The sequence below is a fragment of the Cololabis saira genome, chromosome 2 (assembly GCF_033807715.1).
Source record: "Cololabis saira isolate AMF1-May2022 chromosome 2, fColSai1.1, whole genome shotgun sequence".
NCBI classification, from domain to species: Eukaryota; Metazoa; Chordata; class Actinopteri; order Beloniformes; family Belonidae; genus Cololabis; species Cololabis saira.
In genome coordinates, this window is record NC_084588.1 from 33,880,533 (window position 1) to 33,907,052 (window position 26,520).

Here is a 26,520-nt window from a genome sequence, read left to right on the forward strand (position 1 = left end):
TTCAACAGTCTACGTGCAGAAGTTCACGTTGCAATCAACCAAAACGGTGGTTTCCTCCTCAGGCGATGGCCCGGTTATCTTCCCCTTTCTCATATTGTGACATTATTTTTATTTATTTTTTATTTATTTTTTTATTAACAGAACAAACAATCAAACAATACAAAAGCAAGTCTTATCAATGAAACATTAGAACATCAGCCAGGGGGTAGGCTGCTAAATAAATACAGAAAACAAGGTGCACAAATCACAAGTTTTCATAGCTTTCTTGTTATTCGAGTCACAAATACTTTGTATGTACTGTTCAGTTTCCTTTTGGAATGCAATAAAGCATGGTGTCGGGTGAGTAAATTTACCTTTGTGTATGTGATACTTCCCTAATATTATTATCAAGTTTATGACATACAGTTCTTTCTGTTTCTTACTTTTGACATCGTGGACACCAAAAAGTACATTGTTCCAATCTAAAGAAAAACCAGAGTCAATCTTCAAGGTGATGTAACGGGTTACTATATTGTGACATTATTATACACAACCCTATAACATCACTGACGTGTTTTCAAAACTTCTGCACAGCTTCTGTAATGTAGCAACGCTTTTAATTCCAAATGCATACTGTATATCTCTATCGTAAGGCAAGGCAAGGCAAGTTTATTTATATAGCACAATTCAAAGTGCTTTACATCAACATTAAAAGCGGCAAGGCATAATTAGACAATAAATAACAAATACAATGAAATAAAATTATGAGAAAAGAAGGTAAAATAATAAAAAGCACAAGTTGCTGAAAACTAAGGGCAGTAGAGTACCGCAGGTAGGCTACACATCTCATTCGCAGTTTTCAGAAAGTATTTAATTTAAGAGTACGCTTAAATAACAAATAAATGAAATAAAATGATATCGTAGGCTATTCGTTTTTCACAAATGACTGTCTATCAAGAAATGTCTGCATGTACGATTGCATGTCATCGTTTCATTTTCAAAGCTGCCTGCTGCAGCAGCAAATGCGACCCTGCGCTCTTCTCTACTACGTCACACCTGCCACGTCAGCCCCTTTAACGTTACCATGGCGACGGCACAGCGGCTGTCAACATTAACAGCATTCTTCCGCTCTGGTTCAGGAAAGCGCTCAAAAAGAGGAAAAATTGGTACAGTTTATCACTATAATGCTGGGCTTCAAATGGTTGCATTTTGGTAAGTCTAGTTTTTTGACGTTTTGGTCAACTTTCTCCTTTTCCCAGTTAAGTTTTGTCTTTATCAAAGTTTTCATGCCATCAGTGTTTATTTTCAATCTCCTACCTGACAGATCTAACAGATAAACCCTACCCTTTCACACTAAGATGTTTATTTAAGTGTACTTTGCAATTCCCTTTTTGTCATAGACTGTAAATCTACTTTTTGAGTTGTCTTCCTCTCTTTTAAAACTTACTTTGGGTAAAAGTGTCTGCTAAATAGTATGGAATGTAATGTAATGTAACATCATTTTTTTCCCAGTCTGTTTGACATACAAACAGATATATATTATATTATATATATTATTATATATTTATATAATGTCTTTAATAGCGCAGGATATTATTAAATAACCCTGCATACATCTGTATGGGACACTCTCCAACTGCCCCGTAACCCTGGTAACAGAACACCAAGAGATTGATAGGCATTTTTGCTGGTTTATCAAAAATGGTCAACAAATCGGCCAACAATTTAATCAATGTTATTATAACCATTTCTAATTCACTGTATATCTGTTTGTATCTCAATAAAGAGACTGGGATAAAAAAAAAAAAAGATTTTCATCGGATGTTTCATAAAACAACAAGACTGCTGCCTAAGACTTTTACACAATACTGTATATATTTCATGTCCCTTTCTGAATTTCACCACAGACTAGCCACAACATGTCAACCCTCCAAGAAGATGATGAGACACCTGTGGACAGAGGCAGCGGGGAGCTTTCATGGCAGGAGGCCGAGGATGAGACACAGCATTACAAGACACCAACATATGTCAATGTCCTCCTGGATATTAGTGAGGAGCTCTACATGAAAGAACTGGAGCCGTTTGATTATCACTGTTACCCTGAAGACACTGTAGGTCTTTTTATTACAAGCCTTCCTTATACCCTCATTTATTTAAGGTGGTTGCAGTGGCAGCACACATCCCTTCCAGAACCACATTAATCAATATCCCAATTTGGAGGGAGTTACAGGGATACAAAATAACTATTTTACTGTTGTATCTAGTTGTAGTTGTATCTAGTTTAAATGTACATTTGCATAAATATGATCTGCAACAGCAAAAAGAGATAAAAAGACTAACAAATTACACAAACATGCTATCATGTCTTTGGTGAAGAAAACAGCCTTTATTACATCGTCAGGTGGCAATTATATGGACAGGTTTGAGTCAGCCCTTAAATTCAGTTGAATTTAATTGAATTGATGCTTTTTTAATGTCAAAAGAGAAACTGTGCCATTGCAGTAAAAATTAAGAATGTGCAAACAGAAACATGCACCAAAATAAAAAATAAAATGAGTCAGCAAAGTGTTGTAAAGTTGGAAGTACAGCTCAGAGAGAGAGAGAGAGAGAGAGAGAGAGAGAGAGAGAGAGAGAGAGAGAGAAGAGAGAGAGAGAGAGAGAGAGAGAGAGAGAGAGAGAGAGAGAGAGAGAGAGAGAGAGAGAGAGAGAGAGAGAGAGAGACCACCATCAGCAGGTAACAGACATGAACTGTTTCGATAGGCAACATGGATAGAAACTCACAGCCACCAGTTCAGTATTGGAGTGCAGAGACTCTTATTCACAGTAACATGTCCAGGATTACACCGTTTGATCGTAACGAGCATTGCAATTGTGCTCCTTTTAGTTTTGCTGCTCTGCTTGCAGTCTCTATCTCCCAGTTTAGTCTGAAAGGTGGGTGGAAAGGAGTTGGAGTGCAGATAGCTTTATCAGAGCCAAGACTTGGTGAAATTGACAGCTCAGCTTGATCTAAATCAGTGTTACCACAATGTCCATGACATTTGAGAAAAGAGGTATAAATGTCATCCTTATCGCTTGTTGTTTTACTACGTGGTCTACTTCTTTGATGATTGTTCCTGAGCATTTTTCAATTTAGGGTCTTATTCTGGGTTTTATTTGGACTTCCACATGTAAACAGCTCCATATTAGCATGCTTAATCATCATAACAAATGTTGAAATGTGCCAGAATAACCAATGTTTCAGAAGATAATTTAAAACAGAAAAAAAGTGCAGTAGAGAATCTCAAGACGATGCCTTAAAAGGCAAAGGCTGTGACTATCCAAGATGACATTAACTCTTGTGTTGCTTCAGCCATTCTGTGGAAGATGTATGTGTCCCCTTTGGATCAGTGTATTGCTATGGTCCACTTACACTGGGCATTTTTTTTTTCCCACACGCCCTCTTCTTTTTCACGTGATCAGGAAAATATGTTCTTTACTGCTCTCAAAGCAACTCAGGGTTATTCCAAGCAATAACCCAGGGCTATTTTGGGAACTTTCATACTATTACATATTTTGCTGTTGGAGGGCGCCTTGTGGGTTGACCATTTTTTACACATGAGGAGTGTAGCAGTGGTCTTGAGTTATTTATTGAAAAGACGTCCATCTGTAGATTGGTGAAAAACACATTTTACAACTCTGATATTGTATTTGCACTTTTGCATCTTCCTGAGCATCCAAAGCTTTTTTTTTTTTTTGCTTTTTTTTAGGTCTGATGTTGATAACGATTATTATCGCCATCTTCTTGTGCTTTTTCTTAAACACCATGAGATCCTTCCACAAATATATCATAGTAAGATCAGACTTTAATAGATCCCCCAGATGCACAAATCCTCCCTACACACAGAAATGAAACTTGGTCACTTTTATTTTATTTATTTAATCTTTATTTATCCAGATAAGTCAATTGAAAACCTATTCTAATACGCAATGACAACCTGGCAAAGAGAAAGGTTAACAAAAAGAAACAAAAAGATTAATAAAACCTTATTCCACCATTTAACACAGTTTGTGCAGTGACACAGAGTGTAATTTGCATTGCCTTAGTTTACTTTAAGGACTTTGAAAACTTTATGTGTTTCAAGTTGTATTTGTAAATAAATAAATAAAAATAGTGTGGTATCTTTTTGAATCTAGTTCTATAATATATATCTTAATAGGAGACTTTTGTAATCATAATTACAACCACTTGGAACTATTTAACATCACATTTCATCATAATGTAGTCATAAAATAATCGAATAATCCTTGAAATAAAATTGAAACAGACCTATCAAGATGAAAAAAAAAACCTTGTGCTGCTTTCATCTTTACATGGTATTAATCACATCTGTGCTTCTCAGGCTTTGGCATTCTGAGTTCATTTTTTTGAAGTGGTACAATAAGTAAATAGTATGTTTCCATTTGAGCGTTATCCAAAGTGTTTCTTATGTTTAACATTACATTTGCTTTTGCAACAGGTTTGCGGTTGGGGCAGAGCTGCTCCGCTGAGCTGCATACTTACCACTCAGAAGGGCTACAGGAAACCAAAGCAGGACCCAACAGGCCCTAATGTGGAAAGCTCATCCAGCACTGCAGAGTCACACCACAAGTTCTCCGATAGCCCTAAGAAATCCCAGCTAAACTTTCAGAAACAATCCTGCAGACAAACTGCCGTGGAAGATCAGCAGCCTCATGCATCTGAGTGTCCTGGCTTGAATGACACACAGAGAGACCCGGCACATTTCCCTTCTGGAGAAAAAATAGGCAAACAAACACTTCGAGAGACAGCTTTACAGCCTTGGCATAAATCTTCAAAATACTCTTTGTCGGAGAGCAGGCGCACCAAAGCTCTAAAACAAGAAATGTTGCTTCCTGTTACAACCATAACACTTTTACCACCTATCAAATCACTGCAGCTGAATCCCAAAATCAGCTCCCACGACTGCAGAGGCCACAAGGCTCCGAATGGGGAAACCTCTTGGATGAACTCTCCCATGTTTGACAAGAAGTGTGGGAAAAAAGTGAGAAGAGTGGACTTGGTTGCTAACTCAGAACTTCCCAATGCAGCCTCAACCTCCAATAACAATTATTTGGTGGCTGTTCCTACTTTCCCTATGAGGTATCAAGTAGCTTTGTCTTCCAAACTTGACACCCGCTCAAGGCATTGGCTCAACCCCCTCCCAGCAGCCGGTTCTTCCGTGAGCGACAAGCAACAAGACCGTGTGCTTACCTGTGAAAAATTTAATGCAATAAACAATTAAGATCTACAAATGATATTTACAGTGGCATGAAAAGTTTTATTTTTATGTTATATCCTAACATTGCATCACCACTTTGTTCTTGCTGCATCGGAACAATAATTTCCAACAGCTTTAATTGAGTTCAACATTACTAGAATAATACTGTAATTTTGCAGTAAGAAAAGGATAAACTTGGTACAGTGTTGTTGTAGCTAGCAGTAACAATGGGATGAATAGGACCATCAATGTTAAGCCTGATGCATTTTGTAAACAAAATCAGAGAAACCTTTAGGCGATAATAAGCAAAGGCATGTTTAGAAGTAAAATAGTTCAATGAAAGGATAGTTTCTTCAACTGTTTAGCACAGTGATGGATCTTCCAGGGGTCACTGTAAATTCAAGCAAAGCCTGGAGCCATGCCCCATATTTTTTGTAAAGAAAAGGAGAAAGTTAGGATGAGATGATAACTGCAACATGACAATTACATGAAACATAGCTAAAAACATCTAAAATGGACGTCATTGTTAGATACAAAGCTGAGCATCTTTGACTCACTGTGCTACTCACAAAAAAATGAATGAGGCTGATAAACATTTGTATAGTTCTGCACATCTGGCTCACTCCTTTATAATGTTAATTGTCCATATGAATAGCTTATTATAGGAATAAATTGTAGAGGTGCTCACAGCATTTTTCATAGAAGTAATAAATTGCAGAGTTCAGTGTTGCTAGGCTTTAAAGGTCAAACAGCATTTTCTATAACGAACAGAACATTAAGGTCACATCATTTGAAATGACTTTATCTTACACATCCTTTTGTAACTGTAACTGTTGTTACCTAGCAACAATGAATCTACAGTATGCTATCAGAAGCACTGCTGTGTTCCCAACAGTTAAATGTAGTCTATACTTCAATTGAGTAGGATAACTGCTCTTTTCATCAGTCATTACTTTTCACCTGACAAAAAGTACAATTTAGAAATGTCATATTTAAAGCAGCACTATGTAACTTTTCCACCTTAATATCATATTTCCAGAGTCATTGGGATGGTACATGAACTTCCAACAGGTTTAATGACACCTCTGTCATGGTCTGAGGGGTCTGTATCACCTTCACTGGCACTATGTAACTTTGAGGAGCATGGTAGGAACCCTGCCACACTAAAAAACTACAAATTTTTACGGCTTTGACTGCTTTACGGCATACGTCACTTCCCCCTCCTTCCCGATTCGTAGTCGAGACGAAAATGGGCGGGGCGTGGAGCGCAGAGCTCAGCGGAAGCTGGTAACCCGTTGCTGTGTTGTGGCTGCAGCAGCTCCACACAACAGACGTGGGGAAAAGATCACTAATGGTTTAACTTTTCACCGCTTTCCTGCTCGGAGGCAGAACCACGGAGGCCAAGTATCTGACATAACAGAGTAAAAGAGTGAAAGAGTCGTTGGCTCGGTTGGATCACGGTTGTAACGACCAAACATAACGTTCCACTAGTGCTGGGCGGTATACCGGTTCATCCCGAATACCGGTGTTTATTTTTCTTATGATATTAATTTTTCATATACCGTAATACCGGTGAGTATGTACAGTAGCGTACACAACGTTGGGAACGTAGCGCCGCTGGACAGTTTGTGAGGGGACTGTTTAGCAGTAGTGATGCACCGATTGTTCGGTAACTGAAATTGTTCGGCCGAAAATTGCAAAAAAAACACTTTCGGTGTTCGGTGGAATAAGTGGGAAAAAAAAACGAACAATTAATAACGGCGTTGTAATATAAGGAAATAGACTGGCCGCTCCCGTACCGGTTGCGCACCACAAACATAAATCGTTGGCCAACCAAAAAGTAACCACATAAGAATTTTACCTAACATTCACCAGGAGGTGGAAACAAAACAACATAATGCTGGAAATTAAAAAATGTTTTTTATGTTCAATAAATATTTTCTACCTTGTAATTTTGTAAAAGATTTTTTTCTTTGAAAAGCATGCCTAAATCAAATTTATTTGATTTATGCATCCTCCTCATGACAGTAAAATAGGCCATTCTAAGACAATTTACTGCAGCAATTCCTTTCCAAATCATTAGAAAATGTGGTTAACACCCAGTTGTGCATGAAAAAAAAATACCGTGATATACCGTGAAACCGATATAATTTTGAAAAATACCGTGATATAAATTTTTGGTCATACCGCCCAGCACTATGTTCCACAGTAAACAAACAAACACGCACACAGACGGGGGTCGGATCAAAACACGGGTTTATTAAACCACAAACAAACACTCACACAGACCGGGGTTGGATCATTCAAACGGGTTTTATTCCCCACTTCTCCAGCTAAACGCAGTTGCTGGCCAACTTTCTGCGCTGTGATTAACCCCAATCTTCAGATAAAGGAAAAAATAATGTTCCTCAAAAATGTTGAGGAAAAAATATTAACTCTTATTTGTAGCTGCAGAGGAAAAAAATAATCTCACGAGAAAAACAAAAATATTGCTCACGCCTCGGAGCCTCTTCAGCATAATATAGCAGTCAAAAAAAAAGAAAAGAGAAGTAAGAGTAATACAAAACATGTACTGTATGTTGTACTATTATACAAATTTATTGAAACACATGGCGAGTCAAACATTTACCAAGGCAGCTGCCAAACACTCCTTAACAAGGTAGCCGGAGACGTGGGTTGTGCAGAACTGCGGCAGTAAATCCCTTATAAAGAGTGGCGCTCCGACGAGGAGCTCCACTCTTTAGTAGGGATTTCATATGAACCCAAACCGTTAATAATCATTATTTTCTCCATATACCGTTCCCTGGCTTCCTTGTTTAAGGTATCCCGGTAAATTCCAGTTCCTTTCCAGCAGTTTAACATCTTTTTTTTTGCGTTCCGTCTGTTCACTTGGTGAAACAGAAAAGTCCGTCCCGTCTTCATTCGCTATCAAAACAAATGCACGCGACGGGACAGGATCTTTCCGGCAGTACGCGCTGGTGCTCATGGGAAACGTAGTGTTCTTTCTGGTAAAGCACTACCGCTTTTGTCCAAAAGATGCTGCCAAACTCAACAAAAGCTGAAAGTTACGTTGTGCTGCTTTAATAAGCACAAAATCTTCTACATACACTCTTATGGCGCTTTTAGTACCTACTCAGCGCAACTCGACTCGCCACGCCTCGTCTCGCCTCCACTCGCCTTGTCCTCTTTGTTTTTAGAGACCCAGATGAAAAGTGGGCGGATTGGAGCGAAGCTGCTGTGACGTATTTGATTGTGTGATCTAAACGAAGAAGACAACAACACTAAAGATGTAGAACCTGGAGATGTGCTGATGTGTCTGTGGCTTGTGTTCGATATCAATTTAAAAAATGAGAGGGAAAGAAGCTTCAAGCGGCAACGCTTTTTAAAGAAATTTGATTGTCTCGGCGCTGCTGAAAAGTCAGCTGCGAGCGGCTGAGAAGTGACCGAGCGCCTGGTATACCTGGTCGTTCCTTATCGCCCGTCTAGATCCCTTTTAATTCTCTCGTCAGCCACCAGGTTTATGAACATCTGCCCCTCAGAGTTGGATCACGAAACAGACTTTTTGCGCTCCCATTGCCTGTTGAATAAAATGAACAAGAAGCTGCGAGTCGCTCTTTCGCTGATTTCCGCCTCCTGATTCAAACGTCTGACAGCCCCGCCCCCCAACCAATCGGTGGCCTGTAGTGTGATGACGTCAGATGCAGCCGACTCAGCCGCTTAGAACCTCGGCAGAATAGATACAGAAAAAGTATCTACTCAGCACGCCTCCACCCACCTCGACCCCTAGTGGAAAAGCGCAAAACCGGGGCGAGGCGTGGCGAGTCGAGTCGCGCTGAGTAGGTACTAGTGCAAAAGTGTTTGTTAGCAGGAAATAACTACTACATGAACAAACCAATGCAATATCAGGAACTGTTTTTATCCTTTCAGGTATTTTTCCCTCAATTTTTGGCCACCATTTTGGTTGTGATACTCCATATGGGGGGGTTCTATGCAAGGACGTTTTTGTTTCTTGAAAATTTTTGAAATTCATGTTACGATTTTTCTTAAAGATCAACAAATTTACCAACCTTTCAGACCATTTGAGGACAAAAGATCCTTCTCCAACAAACTGAACTAAAAACATTAAATTCAGATTTTTTTCCACTTTTGTTGCTCAAATCTCCCAATCAACATCAGTCCCAATCAAAACTACAAAATATTGAGTCATTGTAATTATTTTGACCCTTAAAATGTCAATTTGACTACATGTCCCTGGTTTTAAGAAAAATGAGAATAAACCAAAGACGCAAAATTAGGTATTTTTCCTACACGTTGGGGGTCAGTGTTTTTATTGATGTATTTATTTGTCAGAGTAGTCTTAAATATACATCAGATAAATAACATTGATTTTGATGCATTGTTTTTTAATATAAATATTCATTTTACTATTAAGGTTTTCATACATAGCCTATAATTAAAAAATATGGGGGAAAAAAAAGGTATATCATACTAACCAAAAATAAATAAATCACAAATTGTATTATTTCCTCTCCAAAATGAAACTCACATTACAGAATGCATGATTATATTGTGTAAAAGCTGAGATATATGTGATTTTAATGGGATTCAGTTCTCTAATTACCCACAAATAGAAGCATGAAAAACACTACTAATGTATCAAAATCAATGCTGTTACTAATCATTGGTGTAGTTAAGACACATCTTTACTAAATACAATAACAAACCCTCCCCTAAACTTTTATTGTATAGAACTCATTTTATGTGTCTTTTCTTTTCATATAACAGTGACTTCATGCAATCCAAATGGCATATAAAGGGTTATAATAACTAAAATAGCTCAGTAGTTGGTATTTTTTATTAGAACAGAAGCTTAAATATCTGAACAAAAAATTGGGGAAAAAATGTTTTTGGAAGTGGATTTTTTTAGTCCTTTAGGAAATTGAAGAAACTCTCAAGGGGTTTCTTATACTTTGCTCAAATCAAACCACAAAAACTGATACATAGCAACCCCTTACGTTTTGCAAACCAATTATTTTAAAATTAAATGAACTCAAATAATACAAGCTTTTCTTTTCTTCCAGAATCTTAAAAAAAGTGACAAGAAATGTTCAATTCAATTTCCAGTAATTTATTAGCGAGATATTTTTGTGTAGCTTAACCAGTTAATCAAGGCAATCATCAACTCTACACATATAGGCAACAGAAACTCAAATTCTAACACCAATATTTTGTGCTGGAACAATATGTGCATGCACTCCCTCATGGGGAGAAAATAAAGCACTGTCACTGACACTTAAGACCGACAAAGTTTCTACACATAATTCCGTTTGAAGCAAGGCATTTCTCTGATCTTTTAAACCTGTGGGGAGCAGCAATGTCGCTTTGAATTCAAGAATCACAAACTGGAAGTACAGATCTCAAAACAATAAACACCAAAATTGAAAATCTGTCAAAACATCTCAACAGGGGGAAAAAAAATAATCTCTCAGCAAGTTAGATGTGGTGCAAAAACAATGGAAATAATACTAGGGCACGGTGTCATTTTCTGTACATTCTTCAGTTTCTGCAAATATTTCTAAACAGTAACATAAATCACATGCCCATAAAAAAATTATACGATGGAATCAAAGTAATTCTCTATAATGAGATGCTTCTTAGCATAATTTGCATGCGAAAAAAACAAGTACATTTATAGAAAATACAGATAACAAGCAGGACTTTCCAGTATTTCATGCAAAAATGATGAAAGCACTTGCAGAATGGATTAAACATGCAATGCAAAGACTGAACGGATTCTGACAAATATCTAGTGTTTATTAACTTTTTAAACATACTCCAGAATAAATATTAACTCAAAGCAGCAAATTATCTGTAGCAGGACTAATACTCAGAATAAGGCACCGACTAAACAAAACTAACAAATAAACAAGGCTTTTGGCTCTGTTGTGGCTCTGTTTCTTTGCGTGTGGTGCCTGTGAGGTAACAGAGTTCAACAGTATAATATGGGGGGTGGGGTCGCCACTTGGAAAAGCGAAATAAACTTAAAACATTTTTCCCAAATCTTATATGAGAAAAGTATCATATGTAACAGGACTCCTTTCAGTCCGTATCATCTGCTAAATACATAGAGTAAGCGCTAATCCTAGCTCTAATCCAGCGAGCTACTGCACAGGGACGTTGCATCAGCACGTAGTACTGCTACTGTACACATTTACACTCTAATGAATGAGTTAAAGTTGGTGACAGCCTGGCCTGCTTACGGACTTGGACTGATGAACTAGAACTTGGACACACACACACACAAAAAAAGTCTTTACAGAACATCAGACTTAATAATCATAATTCAATTAAGTGTGCAACTACTGACATGACAACATTTCACTTTTACTTGTGCCACATTTGTATATTTCAGAGATCTGTCTGAATTGTTATGAGCAATGACCAGTTGACTGGTAGAGGGCTCCGATCTGAACTACAAGCTGATTCCAACTGAAGACAGCTTCCATTAGTTTCAAAGCTTGCAGAATCTAAAGCAGTATTGTTCGAGATGTTAACATTGAAAATGAAGCCTTCAGATACACTAACAAGGTCCTGCTGACCTCACGAAGGCTTCATGCATAATTCATGTGTAAACTAAAATGTACAATATTACATACTGCACTGCAATGATTGTTTCGGAAAAAAATGTAACATCTGATAACAACTTCACTAACTTTTTTTTTCTTTTTTCTTTTTTAAGACAGCTGCATGCAGCTAATGATGTCACCCCCTAAGTGCAGCTGTAACATTTATGAAACGTGAAGCCAATATGTCACTGCTAGTAAGACCAAAAAGAAGATACCCGTCACAGTGGTTTTAATATGAACTACACAAGTTAAATGGCATTTCTGACAAGACACATACAATATGTTACTTCATGTGCAAATAAATATGTAAACTGTCACAAGAGCTGAGAAATTATTCCCATTGAGCTAATAAAGTGCAGCAAAGCTGTCAGGATTTTGACCTGGAAAGGCTTTGAACTTGGTGCCTCATTGGAATGGCCGAACATATTTTTGTCGACTTCTTACTGATAAGACTATGGTCCCTCAGTGGACAACATAGACATCTTCCTCTTAAAAGGAGGACGCACATATCAAAACCCCACACTTGAAAGCTTTGCTAGTAAGGTTTCAGCTGTTGGGTTTCTGAGTGTGCTGAAAGAGAGCACAAAGCTCCTCACATGTCTGCGTTTCCACGGAGCTGAAATGAGACTCCATGTTCCACGCCAGGTCTGCTGACAAGAAGTCGTCCATGACGGTCTGCGTTTCATTGCTGGTCAGGAAGAGTTGTCCGAGGCCTTCTGCCTGGCTGGTAACAGTCTGCGTCTCTGTGCTGTTCAGCAACCTTGCATGATCAGCTTGACCTATGTGGGTCTGCAACGGAGGACCTCCTGCAAATGAAGGGAGATCTGTCTGCGTTTCAGTATCTGAGGACTCTGTGCTAATAGAAAAGCTTGAATGTCGCAGTATGTTGCTCAGAGGCATGGTGCTTCCGGCATTTAGTAGGAAATTGAGGTCGGTCTGGGTTTGAGTGTCGAATAGCTCCAGGTCGCTGGCCTGGGGTCGACTTGGTCCCACGGTTTGGTCCAGTTCATCCATCAGAAGAAAGTCTGTTTGCGTTTGAATGTCCAAAGATTCGAGCGGTGTGTCACCGCCCAGTCCACCCAGCTCACTCTCCTCGGTCTGAGTCTGAATGTGCACGGCGTTGAGGAACTCCTCAAAGTCAAAGTCAATTCCACTGTGTTGCTCCTGAACAGAGCTGAGCCCCGAGCCGCAGCCCACGGACGTCTCCGTGAGCACGTGGTGGCCTGACAGGATGTTTTCCAGGTCATTTAACAGAGTCATGGTTTGGGTCTGGTTGTCGGCCATGTTGTTTGCATTCAGCTCATTTGTCTGCACCCCAAAACACATGCTACCCACCGACTTTGAATCATCATACATACTACTTCCTGCAGCACCCAGGGTGCCATCCATCTCCAGGGCTGTTTGGGTAGAAACACTGAGGGGCTCATTACTAAACAGCTCAGAGCACATGATAGTCTGGTCTTGGGTTTTCTCCTCTTGCTGCGGCATGGTGGTGTGTGTCTGTGTCTGTCTGGTTTTGTATGGCAGCACAGAGGAAGAGGGGCAAGGATGTTGGCCCGGACACTGGCTGTCTGTTTGAGCTCCAATAGACGATGTGGATTTGGCTCTGGAAAAGAACGTCTGGGTTTCCACGCTGACTGGGAGGAGGACCTGGGCGCTCACGCTGATATCCGTTTGGGAGCACGATGACACCGAGGACTCGCTCATAGAGCACAACCCCATGCCCTCTCCAACCCCTGTGGGCCCTTTTGACAAGTAGGATTTGTCCGTCTGAATGTTAGTGGAGGTGCTTCTTCCACGTTGTCCTCCCAGACTGTTGGAGTCATCTGCACTCAGCAGATCCAGGCTGACCTGCACTCCGGTGCTAATGGGACCCTGGCTAGAGCGGGACGTGGCTTTGTTATCCTTGAAAGTTAAATGCTTTGCTTCCAGTTGAGGAACCATTGCCCCCATGGTTTGTGTGAGGAGCTGAAGGGTGCTGATGGAACCCTGGTTGTCTAATGCTAGGACTACGGGTCTCAGAGCCCCACTATCTGTGGATGGAAGGAGGACAGGGAGATGAGCAAGCTGCATAACAGGAACACTGACCAAAGCCATTTTGGGTTTTGGTAGGAGAATCTTCTGAAGGCTCTTATGGGGATTGGAGCTCTGGTTTGTTGAATCTGGGATGATTATTGTTGACTCGGAGGGGAGAGCCGTCTCTGGCAGGTCGTTAGAAGCAGGCTTGATGAGTGCCGTCAACTCATTGCTCTTAACCTTTTCAGAACCACTTAACAGTTTCTCCATCTTTCGCTTTTTTACTGGAGGGACTCTGAAGAAACAAAACAGAAAAAGTACAATTTAGTACTTTACATCATGAGGGAAATGTGAGGGTTCAGTTTCATGCCTGTGTTCACATGCCTGTGTTCTGTAGGAATTTCATGGCCGGTCCTGTAGATGTGCGAGAGCAGAGCAGCTCTGCTGGCATACGGACAACCACACGTACACTGGTAGGTCTTCCCACAGTCTTCTATGTGTCTCTTTAGGTCCCATTCTGTGCTGTAGCCATTGTTACACTTGGAGCACTTGTGTTTCTTCTCTGCATGCATCTTCATGTAGTGCTACAATCACAAAGATTAAAGTGCAAGATACATAAATCTGCGACAAAAAAAACAACAACAAAATATGCTTTGTTGGCATGGGGAAAACTACGTAAATCTTCTAAAAAACTCTTTGTATTAATTTGTCATATAATGTGATTTGAGCTTCATCTGAGTCACAATTACAAAACACAATTTTTTTATTAATAAACAAGATAAAACCAAGTGAATATTTTGATTTAACAGCCAGCTGAACCTCCTTGGATAGTAAACACAAGCAAGTGCAAAGGCAAATGTTCTTTATTCAGTGGTGGATTTACTTTGATTTTGAAGGTCATTGTGCTGCTCGGCATCTACTAAGCTTGAATTGATAGACAGCCACCCTGACATTACCTTAATGGATATTTTATTTAACGTTACAGGTTTATTTAATGTTACCCCTGATGAATGCACATAGTCCAGACCCTGACACAACTATAATTCTGACTCCTCCATAATAAACTGCTGGGTTGGTGTGTTGACGTTGATAGAGCTCAATCTCCCGCCTAACCTTTAAACTCCTGATTCACTCTCATTATCTTTCCCACAACTTTATTCCTCTCTCTTACGGCATCCATTACAAATACATACAAATTGTAAAGCCGAATGCTACCTTCCTTACTAAAGGAGTTGACGACACGGGCTGAAGTAAACGTACAACTAACTTGTAGTGGGCTCCTTGACATTTCAGAAATGCCTGCAATTTGGAAATATTACAGCTTGGACAGCAAATTGCAGTTCTACCGCAGGTTCTACAGATCGCAGTTTGGTGAATTGGTTAGACAGAAAGGACAGAACTGCTTCTTTTTTAAATGTTTTTTCTTGTGGATTGCCAGAGTATTTTATTGGGACTCTATATCAGCAGATACTCAAAATCAAACAGCCTTAACTAAAAATAGGAATAGACAACAGTGAGTCCCAATAATAGTGATTAAGTGTAGTGTAATCATAATCATAAATTACAAGTATCAGTGACTTAAATTGCCAGAATCAAGATCAACGAGTCCAAGATCAATGTCAACTGTAGACCAGCTGAAAAGACTTTCACCAGTATAATTTAAATCCAGCGCTCCTCTGTAATATTTCTGAAGTAACTTCTAACCTGCAGATATTTACAATAGGAATCTGATGCGTTTGGCAAAGCAACTGGACTGCTGAATAATGAGCCGAATCAGGAACTTTTCCATCGTGTTTTAGCTGAAAGTCAGTTAAAGAAGGAAAGTTTGCACAATGCAACATTGGAAGAAACTATTGCTGTTCAAATAGGTTGGAGAGCACTGCAGGTCAGCCTCGATGCGCTCCAGGATATATTGTGTAATTTTTCTCGTTTCTCTCGCTCAGTTCTTGTTCACACGTGTTATTTTCACCCTGGTCCAAACGCCGCACCAGAAGGCGCGTTACAATGGTCAGTGGTGTAATTGGTTAATTTTGGTGGAAACAGAGCATCATGTTTCCATGAAACCTGGTCTGAAGTGACGCTTAGTGACACACTGGGGTGCCGAAAAGAGAGGGTAAAGGAGACGGATTCCAGGCACCCATGACTGAGGGGGGCCCTAATGATGATGAAAAGATAATACAGTAAATATAACGACACTTAGTACCGGTAATATAAAACATATAATCACAAATGTTTTATTTTCAATGTCCTGGCAAGAATAACGTTATTTCTTTTGGAAACATCAACACCACCCCCCTTCTATTCATATAAAATGGTTCAGTCCGACTGGAACAGCCGCAGGTAGCGCATCAGCGGTTTGTCACAGAGTGTTCAGTTCTTCTCCTACTCTACATGTCAACTGTTGTTCTTCTTTCACAAATATGGTAATGATAGTCAAAAATATCATTAAAATGCATAATTGTATGTAAAGTAGCACAGAAAAATGTTGCCGCTGTGTTGGGGGCCCTGTAAAGATTATTTTCATGGGGCCCATAATCCCTAGCAGCGCCGCTGGTGACAACAACTGCACGTTTTGATCTGGAGTTGGACATTTTTTCTGTATTATTTGTTTATACCACTTTCGATAAACTATACTCAGAATATGAGCTTTATTTACAAACTATACAGTTTATATAAAAAAAAAAAAACATTGTTTGTAAATGATGCACAACTTCTGAGTATAGTGTTACACCTTGGAAAATAAGTGATTACAGTAACATTATGTGTACAACAGAAATAAACCAGACTCGGTATATTGCCCGTTCATGTTTGTACTCCTTCACAAACCACAATACACCACCCAGCTGTCTATGGAAGCCTTTTAGTAGACCCTCCAGGAATCCGCGATTCCGTGATCGCGGAATTTTTCGCGGATTTCACGGCTGTCCGTGGATTTACAGACCTTCCGTGGATTTCAATGTCTGGTGCAGAAAAATCACTTTTACTGGGGTTAATATTGCATATGTCCGCGCTGAATAGGCTCGCTTGATTTCACCGCATCATCGCCGCACATTTTCGCATAAAGTTTGGAAAAAGGGGGAAGTGTTGTGAGTGACATGTCGGGACGCCTGGTCGCGACGTGCGGGACCCGCCCGGGGACCTCCGCACCCCTCGCAGAAACCGCCACCCCCCAAACAGCAGCTCTCACCCGCGGGGGTGAGAGGTACAGGGAGTGCCGTCGCGGCTGCCAGTGGACTCAGGATCCGCGCTGACCCGCACCACTGCGCCTGCGAGGGCCTGCGGAGGCGGAGCTCCCATCCACTTGGGGGATCTTGGCAGGGAACGCGTGGGGTGACGGAGCTCCGGCTCGTCCCCCTCGTCGCATCGGTGCGCCCGGCAATCACCCGAGCACTGAGCCGCGGGCTGGAGGGAGAGAGGCGGCCACCGCCCCTCTCCTCTCCACCTGCGCTCTCCTTTTTTTTTCCGCCTACGACCTCAGATCAGACGAGACAGCCCGCTGAATTCAAGAGGGAAGAGCTCAGCGCAGAATCCGCAACTTCCTGCATATTTCGCATATTCTGCAACTTCCAGCATATTCCGCAATTTCACTGCATAAAAGCACATAAAAAACCCGCACATTTAATCGCAGAATCAATGATTTTAGCCCGCAGAATCAATGATTTTAGCCCGCAGAATCAATGATTTTAGCCCGCAGAATCAATGATTTTAGCCCGCAGAATCAAGGATTTTTGCCCGCGTTTTTCTGGAGGGTCTATTTTAGGCTCAAACATGTGGAATGCACTAGTGGTTGGGTCGAATCAGGGTCCTGGAGCTTTCATACCACAAAAAAAAGGACCATACCAGAGTTTGCTTAGACTTGTACCGAGACTAAATCATCCTAGTGATGTCAGTGCAGGCTTTGAGGTGTGATGTTGCTGTGTTCACACTGACACAGGTGAACTGTACTCGTGTCCAGAGGGGTTTGTGAGTCGACCTAAATGTTGACAGTGTGTAAACACCGTGAGACAGAAAGCAAAGACAAGCTCTACAAGAGAGAACAACACAGGCACAAGCAGCACACAGGGATTATGAAAGTAAATGCCTAATATCACTGGAGTTAATGTCAAACTGAATCAGGTGCATCTGTGTCAAATGTTAATGACAGTTGTAAGTGAAGCAAGTTTGTCATAAACATATTTAATAAGAACAACCATAAAATAAATCAAAGGGAGGCTGAATTGTAAAACCCCCTTTCTGCCTTGATATCGCCTCCAGCCCCATGCAGTCCTGCTTGCCTGCACACAAACCCAGGCCAGAAATCAGGGCCAAGACACTCTGGACCGGATCTGTTCAACTCTGGAGAGTTTGTGGCCTATTGAAGCCTGGCACGTACTGAAGCCTGGCGCGGCTTCAATACGCTTAGATTTGGCTCGGTCTTGGGGGAGTGGTTAATGGTGTTTGCTAGAACATGAACTTTTATCCAGTACAAGGAAGTTAAGAAAAAAAACTAACAAAGAAACCATAAAAATCGTACTATGCCAGGGAAGACAAGACTTACCTGCTTAACCAGGGAGAACTGGGAGAAGGGCCTGTTGGGCCCCCTTGGACACCCCTCAACGGGACAGCAGTAAAGTTTCTGAGAGCCCTTCAGGTCCTTTCTGATTGTGGGATTGACAATGCCATCCTGGAATTAGTCAATGAGAGTAGAGGGTTAAGAAAAAGAAAAAAAGCATAATACATAAAAAAGCAATACATTAATTCCTTTGCACTTTGTCATTTTAAGAAGTAACGTTTTAAATTAGAAATTGTTCAATCCGGCCAATCAGGGCCTTTCTGTGTGGAGTTTGCATGTTCTCCCCGTGTTCCCTTCGGTAGCTAATGTGAGCTACCCTCACAAGAACATGCAACAGTCCTGGGCTACACATGCCCCCTCTGGCCAGCCGGGGACAGATGGGGTGGGGAGGATCTGGCCAGGATAACGTGATCCTTCCACGCGCTACGTCTGGCCAGAGAAGCCCCACCCTGTCTGGTGAAAAGAAGCAGCCTGCTCACTCCTCAAGTAAAGGAGGAGACTTGAGCTCAGTGCAGGGCCTCCCGGGGTTGGGAGAGGGTGATCAATGCCCAGAACTCACTTGGGTAGGAGCGCTGGGTGAAAAATTCAATTCATATTTTAGTTGACACTTGTCCCACAATGTTTTTTTTTCTATAAACAGTAATTAAAGCCATTACTGTTATATATGCAACATACAAGAAAAATACACAATTTATTTACTCATACCATATTTTAATAGCATGTTTCAGACAACAATATTGAAAAGGGCTGCTCAACATTTTGAAAATATATCTACTAATGGTGTTATGCAAGAAAACCTCTGGCTCCACTTTGCACACCCAAAAAAACAAAACATGAATGTCCTTAGAGATTTATGGAATGTAGCTGATTGCTATAAAACACTCTTTGCTTCGTTAAATCAGCTGTCTGCACATCATATAATTAAAACTCAGAAGCTGATATTCTTTTCAGAAAACCGCCCATACACCGAACACATTACACACAGTGAGAACAGGAAGGCCATCGCACACAGACATTAATACCGTCGCCTCCCAGTAGTCAAGGTCACCTCAGTCTGCTGTAACACTGGATGACGCCGAGCAGTTAAAGCTGTCAAAATACTCTGTGCTTTATCAGGGGACACTAGCAAGTAAAGGACACAATTTGGAAACAGTAAGCAGACTGGATCAGATACATCATCTGATCTTTGTCTAAAGTGTCATGACAAGATATTATTTGTCAGAAGCTGCAAAAAACAGCCAACATTCACCATCTTCACCACAGCAAGGGACATTATACGGCCTTTAATTAATCTGTTTAATCTCTGAAAATTGTGCAGTACACTGATAAGTAAAGAGTTTCTTCTTGCTGCTCAGAGATATTGAGAGACAGCTAAAAGCCAAGTCAAAACAGTCACATTACTGTCATGAAGGAGTCTGAACCCTGGCTGACTGCACACATTCAAATGAAAACCCAGTAATCTAACTAGTAAGAAAGATAAACAGTAACTAATCAGCAAATATATGGTGCAACACTATGGTGGTGTTAAGACAGTACAGATGTATATAAATTAAACAAATAGTGTCTCTCACCATGTCTCATTCAAATATTATTACAAATGTCAATATCAGCTTCTCACAAAGAATCAGCGTTGTTGGCCTCCTTTCCTTATTTTGCATGATCTAAATTCAAGGTGTGGCAGCATGTAAATACATTTAAACATTGCAAAAGGACTGGAACCAAACATGCTGCAAACTTGACGTAGCTCCTTCAAGCTTTGACAAAAAACAAGCCAAAAGTTTAGTTTGTGCGCAAACAACGATGAGCAATGACTCAAAAACTTTGAACGCACACTTGATAAACTTGGATAAGAACTTTTTTTTTCTTTTTAACAGCATCCCAGTTTGCACATATCAACTACTAAGAGCTCATTCAAATTCTCACATTCACCTATCTCAAACAAAGAGCTTAGTCTGCAGCAGGACAACAGGGAGCTTTTCCCAGCAAAGAACTTCATTCATCACAGGCGGCAGTGAATTACAGCCTCCCACAGAAAAGCCCAGTCCAGTGAGGCCAGTAGAGCCCGTGTCAGAGGTAAACTTCCCATCGTTGTCACAGTATTGACTTCTCATCTCAAACAGGATTGAACTTAAACATATCAGGCTCTTTTATGCATCTATTTTGTTGTTTAACCAGAATAACACTTTTTCCTATTGAAATGCAGTATATAGCAGTAATATAACTAAAGCAGGCAGACAGGGTCATATTCTCACAGTTAAATTAGACAAACGATCACACGTATAATAATTTAACAAAATCGTGTTTTAAAACTCAATGGCCGGGTTTCCCAGATTCAACCTCTCTTAAGGATTTAAGAGAGGTTCAAAGAAGGTTTCAACTAAGAAGGTACCCTAAGATACGGGTGTTTCCCAGATGACTTCTTAACACCGTCCTTTAGTTTCGCTCTTTCAGAAGCTCTTTGGAGGAGCTGTCTTGTTCTGAAACCAAATCAATCGATGTCAGGCAAATCGATCACCGATCACTATCAGCGCATTTTCACACGCAGCACTGCTACCTAACGCACTAATTCCCTGCTGCCTGTGCGTTATAATGAAAAATTAAGATGATAAATATAATTCAATGACCCCTTTTCATGATGAAACAAGACTGCAACTAAATAAGAAGTAGTCTTGGTAAGAGAATAATGAGGAAATGTATTGTTTTCATTAAATGTGAAAGATGGACGAAAGGAGAAATTAACTTAACGATCATTCAGCATATAGGACCACATTGTATCCTCCAGACTAGTAAAACAGAATCCTTCACCAGTGTTGGGACTAACGTTATTTAGTAACGGGTTACAGCAACGCCGTTAGTTTTGCGGTAACTAATACTCTAACGCATTACTTTTTAAATTCAGTAACGCAATTACCGCTACCAAACGGTGCGTTACTCCGTTATTTCTGGCTACAGTGAAGCTTTTTTTCCCCACGCGGAGACCAGAGGAAACGTAGTGTGTGTGCGTTCAAAAACATGACGGTCATGGCGAGCCAAGAGAAGGCGAGTTTCACAACGTGGAATTACAGCAATCCCTGGTTTTCGCGGTTATGTTCCAAAAAGAACCCGTGATAAGTGAAATTCTTTTTACAATTATAGAGGGCTTCAAATGGCAGAGAGCAGCACCGCCTCGCACGTATTCCACTGCTCTTCTGAGCCGCTGCATCCCGACTCGCGCTGTAGCGTCTTTCTCTCCTAAAGCCGCGGTGCAGGTGGGTTTTTTCAAGAGAAGAAAATAGTTATGGGTCGTTGTCTTCGCTCTTTTTTCTTCTGGGCAAAAAGATTGTTATAAACAGACATGCTACAATTGGTTATTATATTTGAGACTGTAATGAACGATTCATCAAAGGCTCCTGTTCTTCAGCTGCTGCTGAAGCTCATTGGCCGTTCTCAGCTTGTTGCTAAGCAACCAACGTTATTGACACAGGAAGTGAAGAAGCGGGGAGACTGTTTAGAATGCAGAACACGATGCACAATGCAAATCCATACAGTACCTGCTGAAATGAAGGCTAGAGGGGCATGAAATGGGAGCATTTAAAATAATGTTTTTATTTAAAGTAAAGTTTTCATAGTAACGCATTACTTTTTGGTCTAAGTAGCTGAGTTACTTTTTAATGGAGTAACTTGTAACGGTAACTAGTTACTATTTTTCAGTAACTAGCACAACACTGGTGGAGACACGCAGCGCTGCTCCTCAATGCACTGATTCCCTGTCATCACACATATAGGTGCTCGGGCTCGGCGCAGGCAGGAGGATCGGTGTCACGGCTGCCTGGACAGCCCGGTCCGACAGCAGGTCCAGGGGATTGAAGTGCTGACGCACGAATGCGTTCATATAAACAGTTCTGCTTCGCGCACAGCGACGCGGTTGATTTGCAGAGAGAACATGCTGTATAGCAGCCAAATTATCAAATAAATGATATTCATGATGATCGTTTTATTTGTGCGTAATGCATACAACATATACAGGAACACACTTGTTATTCCTTATTTTCCTTTTTTTTCTCCCTTTGCTGTCACCAATAAATGCTAAACAATATAAATCTAAAGTATAAAATAGATCAAAATTTGTGCGGGGTGCATTGTTTTAATATCTCATAGCTTGGTGTGATATTGATTTGCCTGACGCGCCTGGATCTGTGAGTCTTTGTTCACTAAGATGGTTGTAAAGACTGGGTCAGCAGCATCTTTCGTTTCCTTCTTAATGAAAGAGATTCTTAAGCTAAGAGCAACTCTGGGAAACGTGATTTTCTTTCACAGGCTCCTTAAGAAGGTTTGAAAGAAGTCTTTCGCTGTTAAGAGCTACTTAACTGATCTGGGAAACCGGGCCAATGTCAGCGGCAGCTTTGCTTTATTGCACAAGCTTGTACGATAGCTTTTCATAAAATACAACTCCTACTTTGTGGATGCTGGACTGCTATCTGAATATAATCTGCATGAAATATATATTAATTTGGAAAATTTGTGTTGTTTTTTTTTTTTCACATCCATGACATGTTTGTGCTAGTTTGTCATGTGACTCAACATGTTCTTAGTGTTCTTGAACACAGCAAAACTGAATTGACTCAAATTGAGAGTGAACTGAGACTTGTGACAAAATGTGAAATCATAAAATGCTGTTTCGAAACTACTGTGTGAAAACTGCTGCATTACTGACCATCACTGTAGATAGTAATAAGTAAACTTTATTCATATAGCACTTTTTACAGATACAAGTCTAAGTGCTTTACAAAGAGCAGCAATATAAATAACATAATGAATTGTTCCTTTCTGAACATAGAGTGGTCCTTGCTGAAGTATGTTGTAGATATTGTTTCCAATCATCTAACAAATTGTTTTCAAACAAAATGCTTTTTTAATGAATGTTTGTGTGCATTGTGTCATTTTGATTTAAGGATGAGACTGAGGTGGTACAGATGTGCTTTAATGGAGTTTTGCACTGCTTCTTTACCTGCATTCTTGTTTTATTTACAGACATTAAAATATTGTGTCTGACTGGTTCCAAATATAATAAGATGGCAAATAACTGGGTACATAATTTATGGAACAATAATAATAATAATAATAATAATAATAATAATAATAATAATAATAATAATAAAAAAGAAGAAAGGTATCAATGACGGTGTTGTGCCAAAAAGTGATTGCCTGCCAGAATCTGATTTCTTCCTATTTCTGGCCGCGGGAGCGCGCACGGCAGCCCGTTGAACGATAGTGCTAAAACGTCAGATTTTCAGATTATTAAGCTCAAGAATGAGATCAAGTCATATTTAGGCAGAAACAACTTTTCATTAACTGTATTTGGCCTTCAATCAATTTTTTGCAGGTGAAAATGCCTATTTTGTGTTGTAATGGTCCTTTAAAAGAATTAAAAGCAATCCTGTGAGCTGTAGTGTTTATATTATGAAGCTCAAGAATGAAATTAAATCATATTTAGGTAGAAACAACCTTACATTAACTGTATTTGGCCTTCAATCATTTTTTGGCAGGTAAAAAGCCCCATTTTCAGGGGAGAAATCAGATTCTGGCAGGCAATCACTTTTTGGCACGACAACAGCTTTAACTCTTGGATGAAGGTGGTCATTAAGATTTTAAATTCAATTTTACAATTTCATTGAAGATCATTTTAATCTTACTTTATACTTACTACTAATGTGCTCTTAAGAAGGGCAAAAATCATATATAAAAATATTCATAGGGCACTTGAAGTTGAAGTTTGCTTCCAACCTCAAAGTTTGTGTTTAGTTTACATAGATGCAAAACGTCCACATTTATCCAACTAACTAACACATTTATCATCTATTATGCTAAACACTTCAGTTTCAGAGTAAATGTCTGTATCAATACCAAGCACTTTGCACCAATCATCACGTGATCAAAGGAAAAGCGTCAACACAGTAGGTAGCTGCAGTGTGCTTATCTAGCAAACGATGGAATTTAAAAAAAAAACAAACTAACTATAAAAACATTTCTTCAAAACGTTGCAAAAAAAAGTTGCAGCAATAACAGTTGCTCCTCTGCGCAGGTTAGCTTGTACGAACTTGGATGACTTGCGCTTTTTTTTCCCAAAATTCCCAACAGTTTTTACGATATTTCCAAAACAGAGGTTTTGCCAAATTAGCCCAGCGAATTTTGCCCAAGCATTAATGATCGTAACGACCACATATACGTAATTACCTTGATTCTGTGCGACTTGACCAGATGCATGTTCAGTGCAGGTGTGTTGGGCAGGATCTTGCCACATCCCTGCACGGTGCACAGGATGTTCTTCCTCACTTCTTTGGTCAGCTCCGTGATGGAGGGTCTGATTATGTCCCGGCAGGGAGCCGGAGATTCCCCGCTGCCCTTAAGGCTGCCCGGGGTCGTGTTGTGGCTGGTGTTCGTGCCGCTCGTCGCAGAGGCGGCCATGTTTGTGTGTTTGGGAGAGACGGGAGCAGCACAGGGCTCTGCCTCCCTCCGCGCTGACTGCAAGGCTCTGCCTCGCCGCGCTTCTTCTGCTGATGTTTATTTTTGGATTGACAAATAGCGTGTTTTAGCGCCACCTACTGGGAAGGAGAGTCGTTCCAGAAGTAGCAAGAAAAATGCCTTATCATCATATCACATTCTACCAGAGGTGTCAAGTAACGAAGTACAAATACTTTGTTACCTTACTTAAGTAGAAATTTTGGTTATCTATACTTCACTGGAGTAATTATTTTTCAGACGACTTTTTACTTTTACTACTTACATTGTCACGCAATTATCTGCACTTTTTACTCCTAACATTTTAAAAACAGCCTTGTTACTCTATTTCATTTAGGCCTTTAAAAAAAACTATCCAGTTAAATTGCTCCATCCGGATAGAGTGAATTTGGTTGTGGTTGTGGCACAGATGTTCTTGTCCAGTTTTGTTTGGACTTGGACGTACATTCCAATAAAGGTTAGGATAAATGATAACATGCCTCTGAAGTTTGACTTTTTGCACCATTACAATACTTAAAGGCAACTAGTCATCACATCTTCTGCTCCCTGAAACACGTGTTAATGCTCAATAGTACACATATATAGTTCTTTAATATATTTGCATTATACTAAGATGCATTTTCAATGGCTTTTGTCCTTAATGGCTTTTTTCCCCCCTTACATTACTTTTACTTTTATACTTTAAGTAGTTTTGAAACCAGTACTTTTATACTTTTACTTGAGTAAAAAACTTGAGTTGATACTTCAACTTCTACAGGAGTATTTTTAAACTCTAGTATCTATACTTCTACCTGAGTAATGAATGTGAATAATTTTGACACCTCTGCATTCTACATTCTGCAAGATAAAAAGAAATGCAAAATGTGTGTAAGGTCAAAGTGCTGATTTCCATCAGTCCTTTAATTCGTTCGTTTGTTCGTTTTGTTTATTTTGAACATGAACCGTATAAAAAACAAGAAAAAAGATAAGAAAACAAATACAGGTGGGCATTCCATCACATAAAGAAAAAAACAACAACATCAAAACACATATTTCAGTTACATGTTCGAAAAGGAGTGGGGGGAAGTATAAACTTATTTAATCCCATCCCCTTTCCACAACTAAACATAAATTATGTGTCTGTATTTACTTTTTATACTATACACTAATTTGTATAAATATATATAATTTTTACAAAAGTAACCTGTCTAATACCAGATGTAAGCTCTATCATAAATATAATATAACTATGATATAAATATAATACGTATATATATAAACATACAAAGACAACATGACGAAATAGCAGAACACACAGCTGGTGATCTTTAAACACAGTCTTCACTTTTATACCTCAAATAAACTATTTCTTTATATTCCTTCTTAAATTGTTTTATGTTTGTACATTCTTTTAACTCCAAATTCAAACCATTCCACGGTTTAATTCCACAAACTGATGCACAAAAACGTATTTTTGTTGTACGCACAAATAAAGATTTGAAGTTTAGGTTACCCCTTAAATTATAACTTTAATGAACTTTGTTGTGTTATATTTCTTACACTGAACCATTTGCATGTTTGCATGTTTTCCCTGTGTGTTTTTCCCTATTTTTTA

The 26,520-nt window shown here is 39.8% G+C and overlaps 1 protein-coding gene across 1 annotated transcript; it reads right to left on the reverse strand.

Moving 5' to 3' along the window:
• Window positions 1–10,166: 10,166 nt before the first annotated feature.
• On the reverse strand, window positions 10,167–24,908 carry atmin (ATM interactor). The gene is made up of 4 exons (XM_061744314.1): window positions 24,642–24,908; window positions 18,414–18,539; window positions 14,261–14,460; window positions 10,167–14,171 (listed from the first exon to the last, which is right to left on the reverse strand). The coding sequence occupies exons 1-4, from the start codon at window positions 24,870–24,872 to the stop codon at window positions 12,407–12,409; spliced, it is 2,322 nt and encodes a 773-aa protein (XP_061600298.1). The 5' UTR covers window positions 24,873–24,908; the 3' UTR covers window positions 10,167–12,406.
• Between the last annotated feature and the right edge of the window lie 1,612 nt (window positions 24,909–26,520).

Excerpts from the sequence above, each read along its gene's own strand:
- atmin (XM_061744314.1), bottom strand. The coding sequence starts at position 24,872 with ATGGCCGCCTCTGCGACGAGCGGCACGAACACCAGCCACAACACGACC. Across the intron at positions 18,540-24,641 it reads TCAAGTCGCACAGAATCAAG|GATGGCATTGTCAATCCCAC; the intron begins GTAATTACGTAT and ends GACTAATTCCAG. Across the intron at positions 14,461-18,413 it reads AGTTCTCCCTGGTTAAGCAG|CACTACATGAAGATGCATGC; the intron begins GTAAGTCTTGTC and ends TTGTGATTGTAG.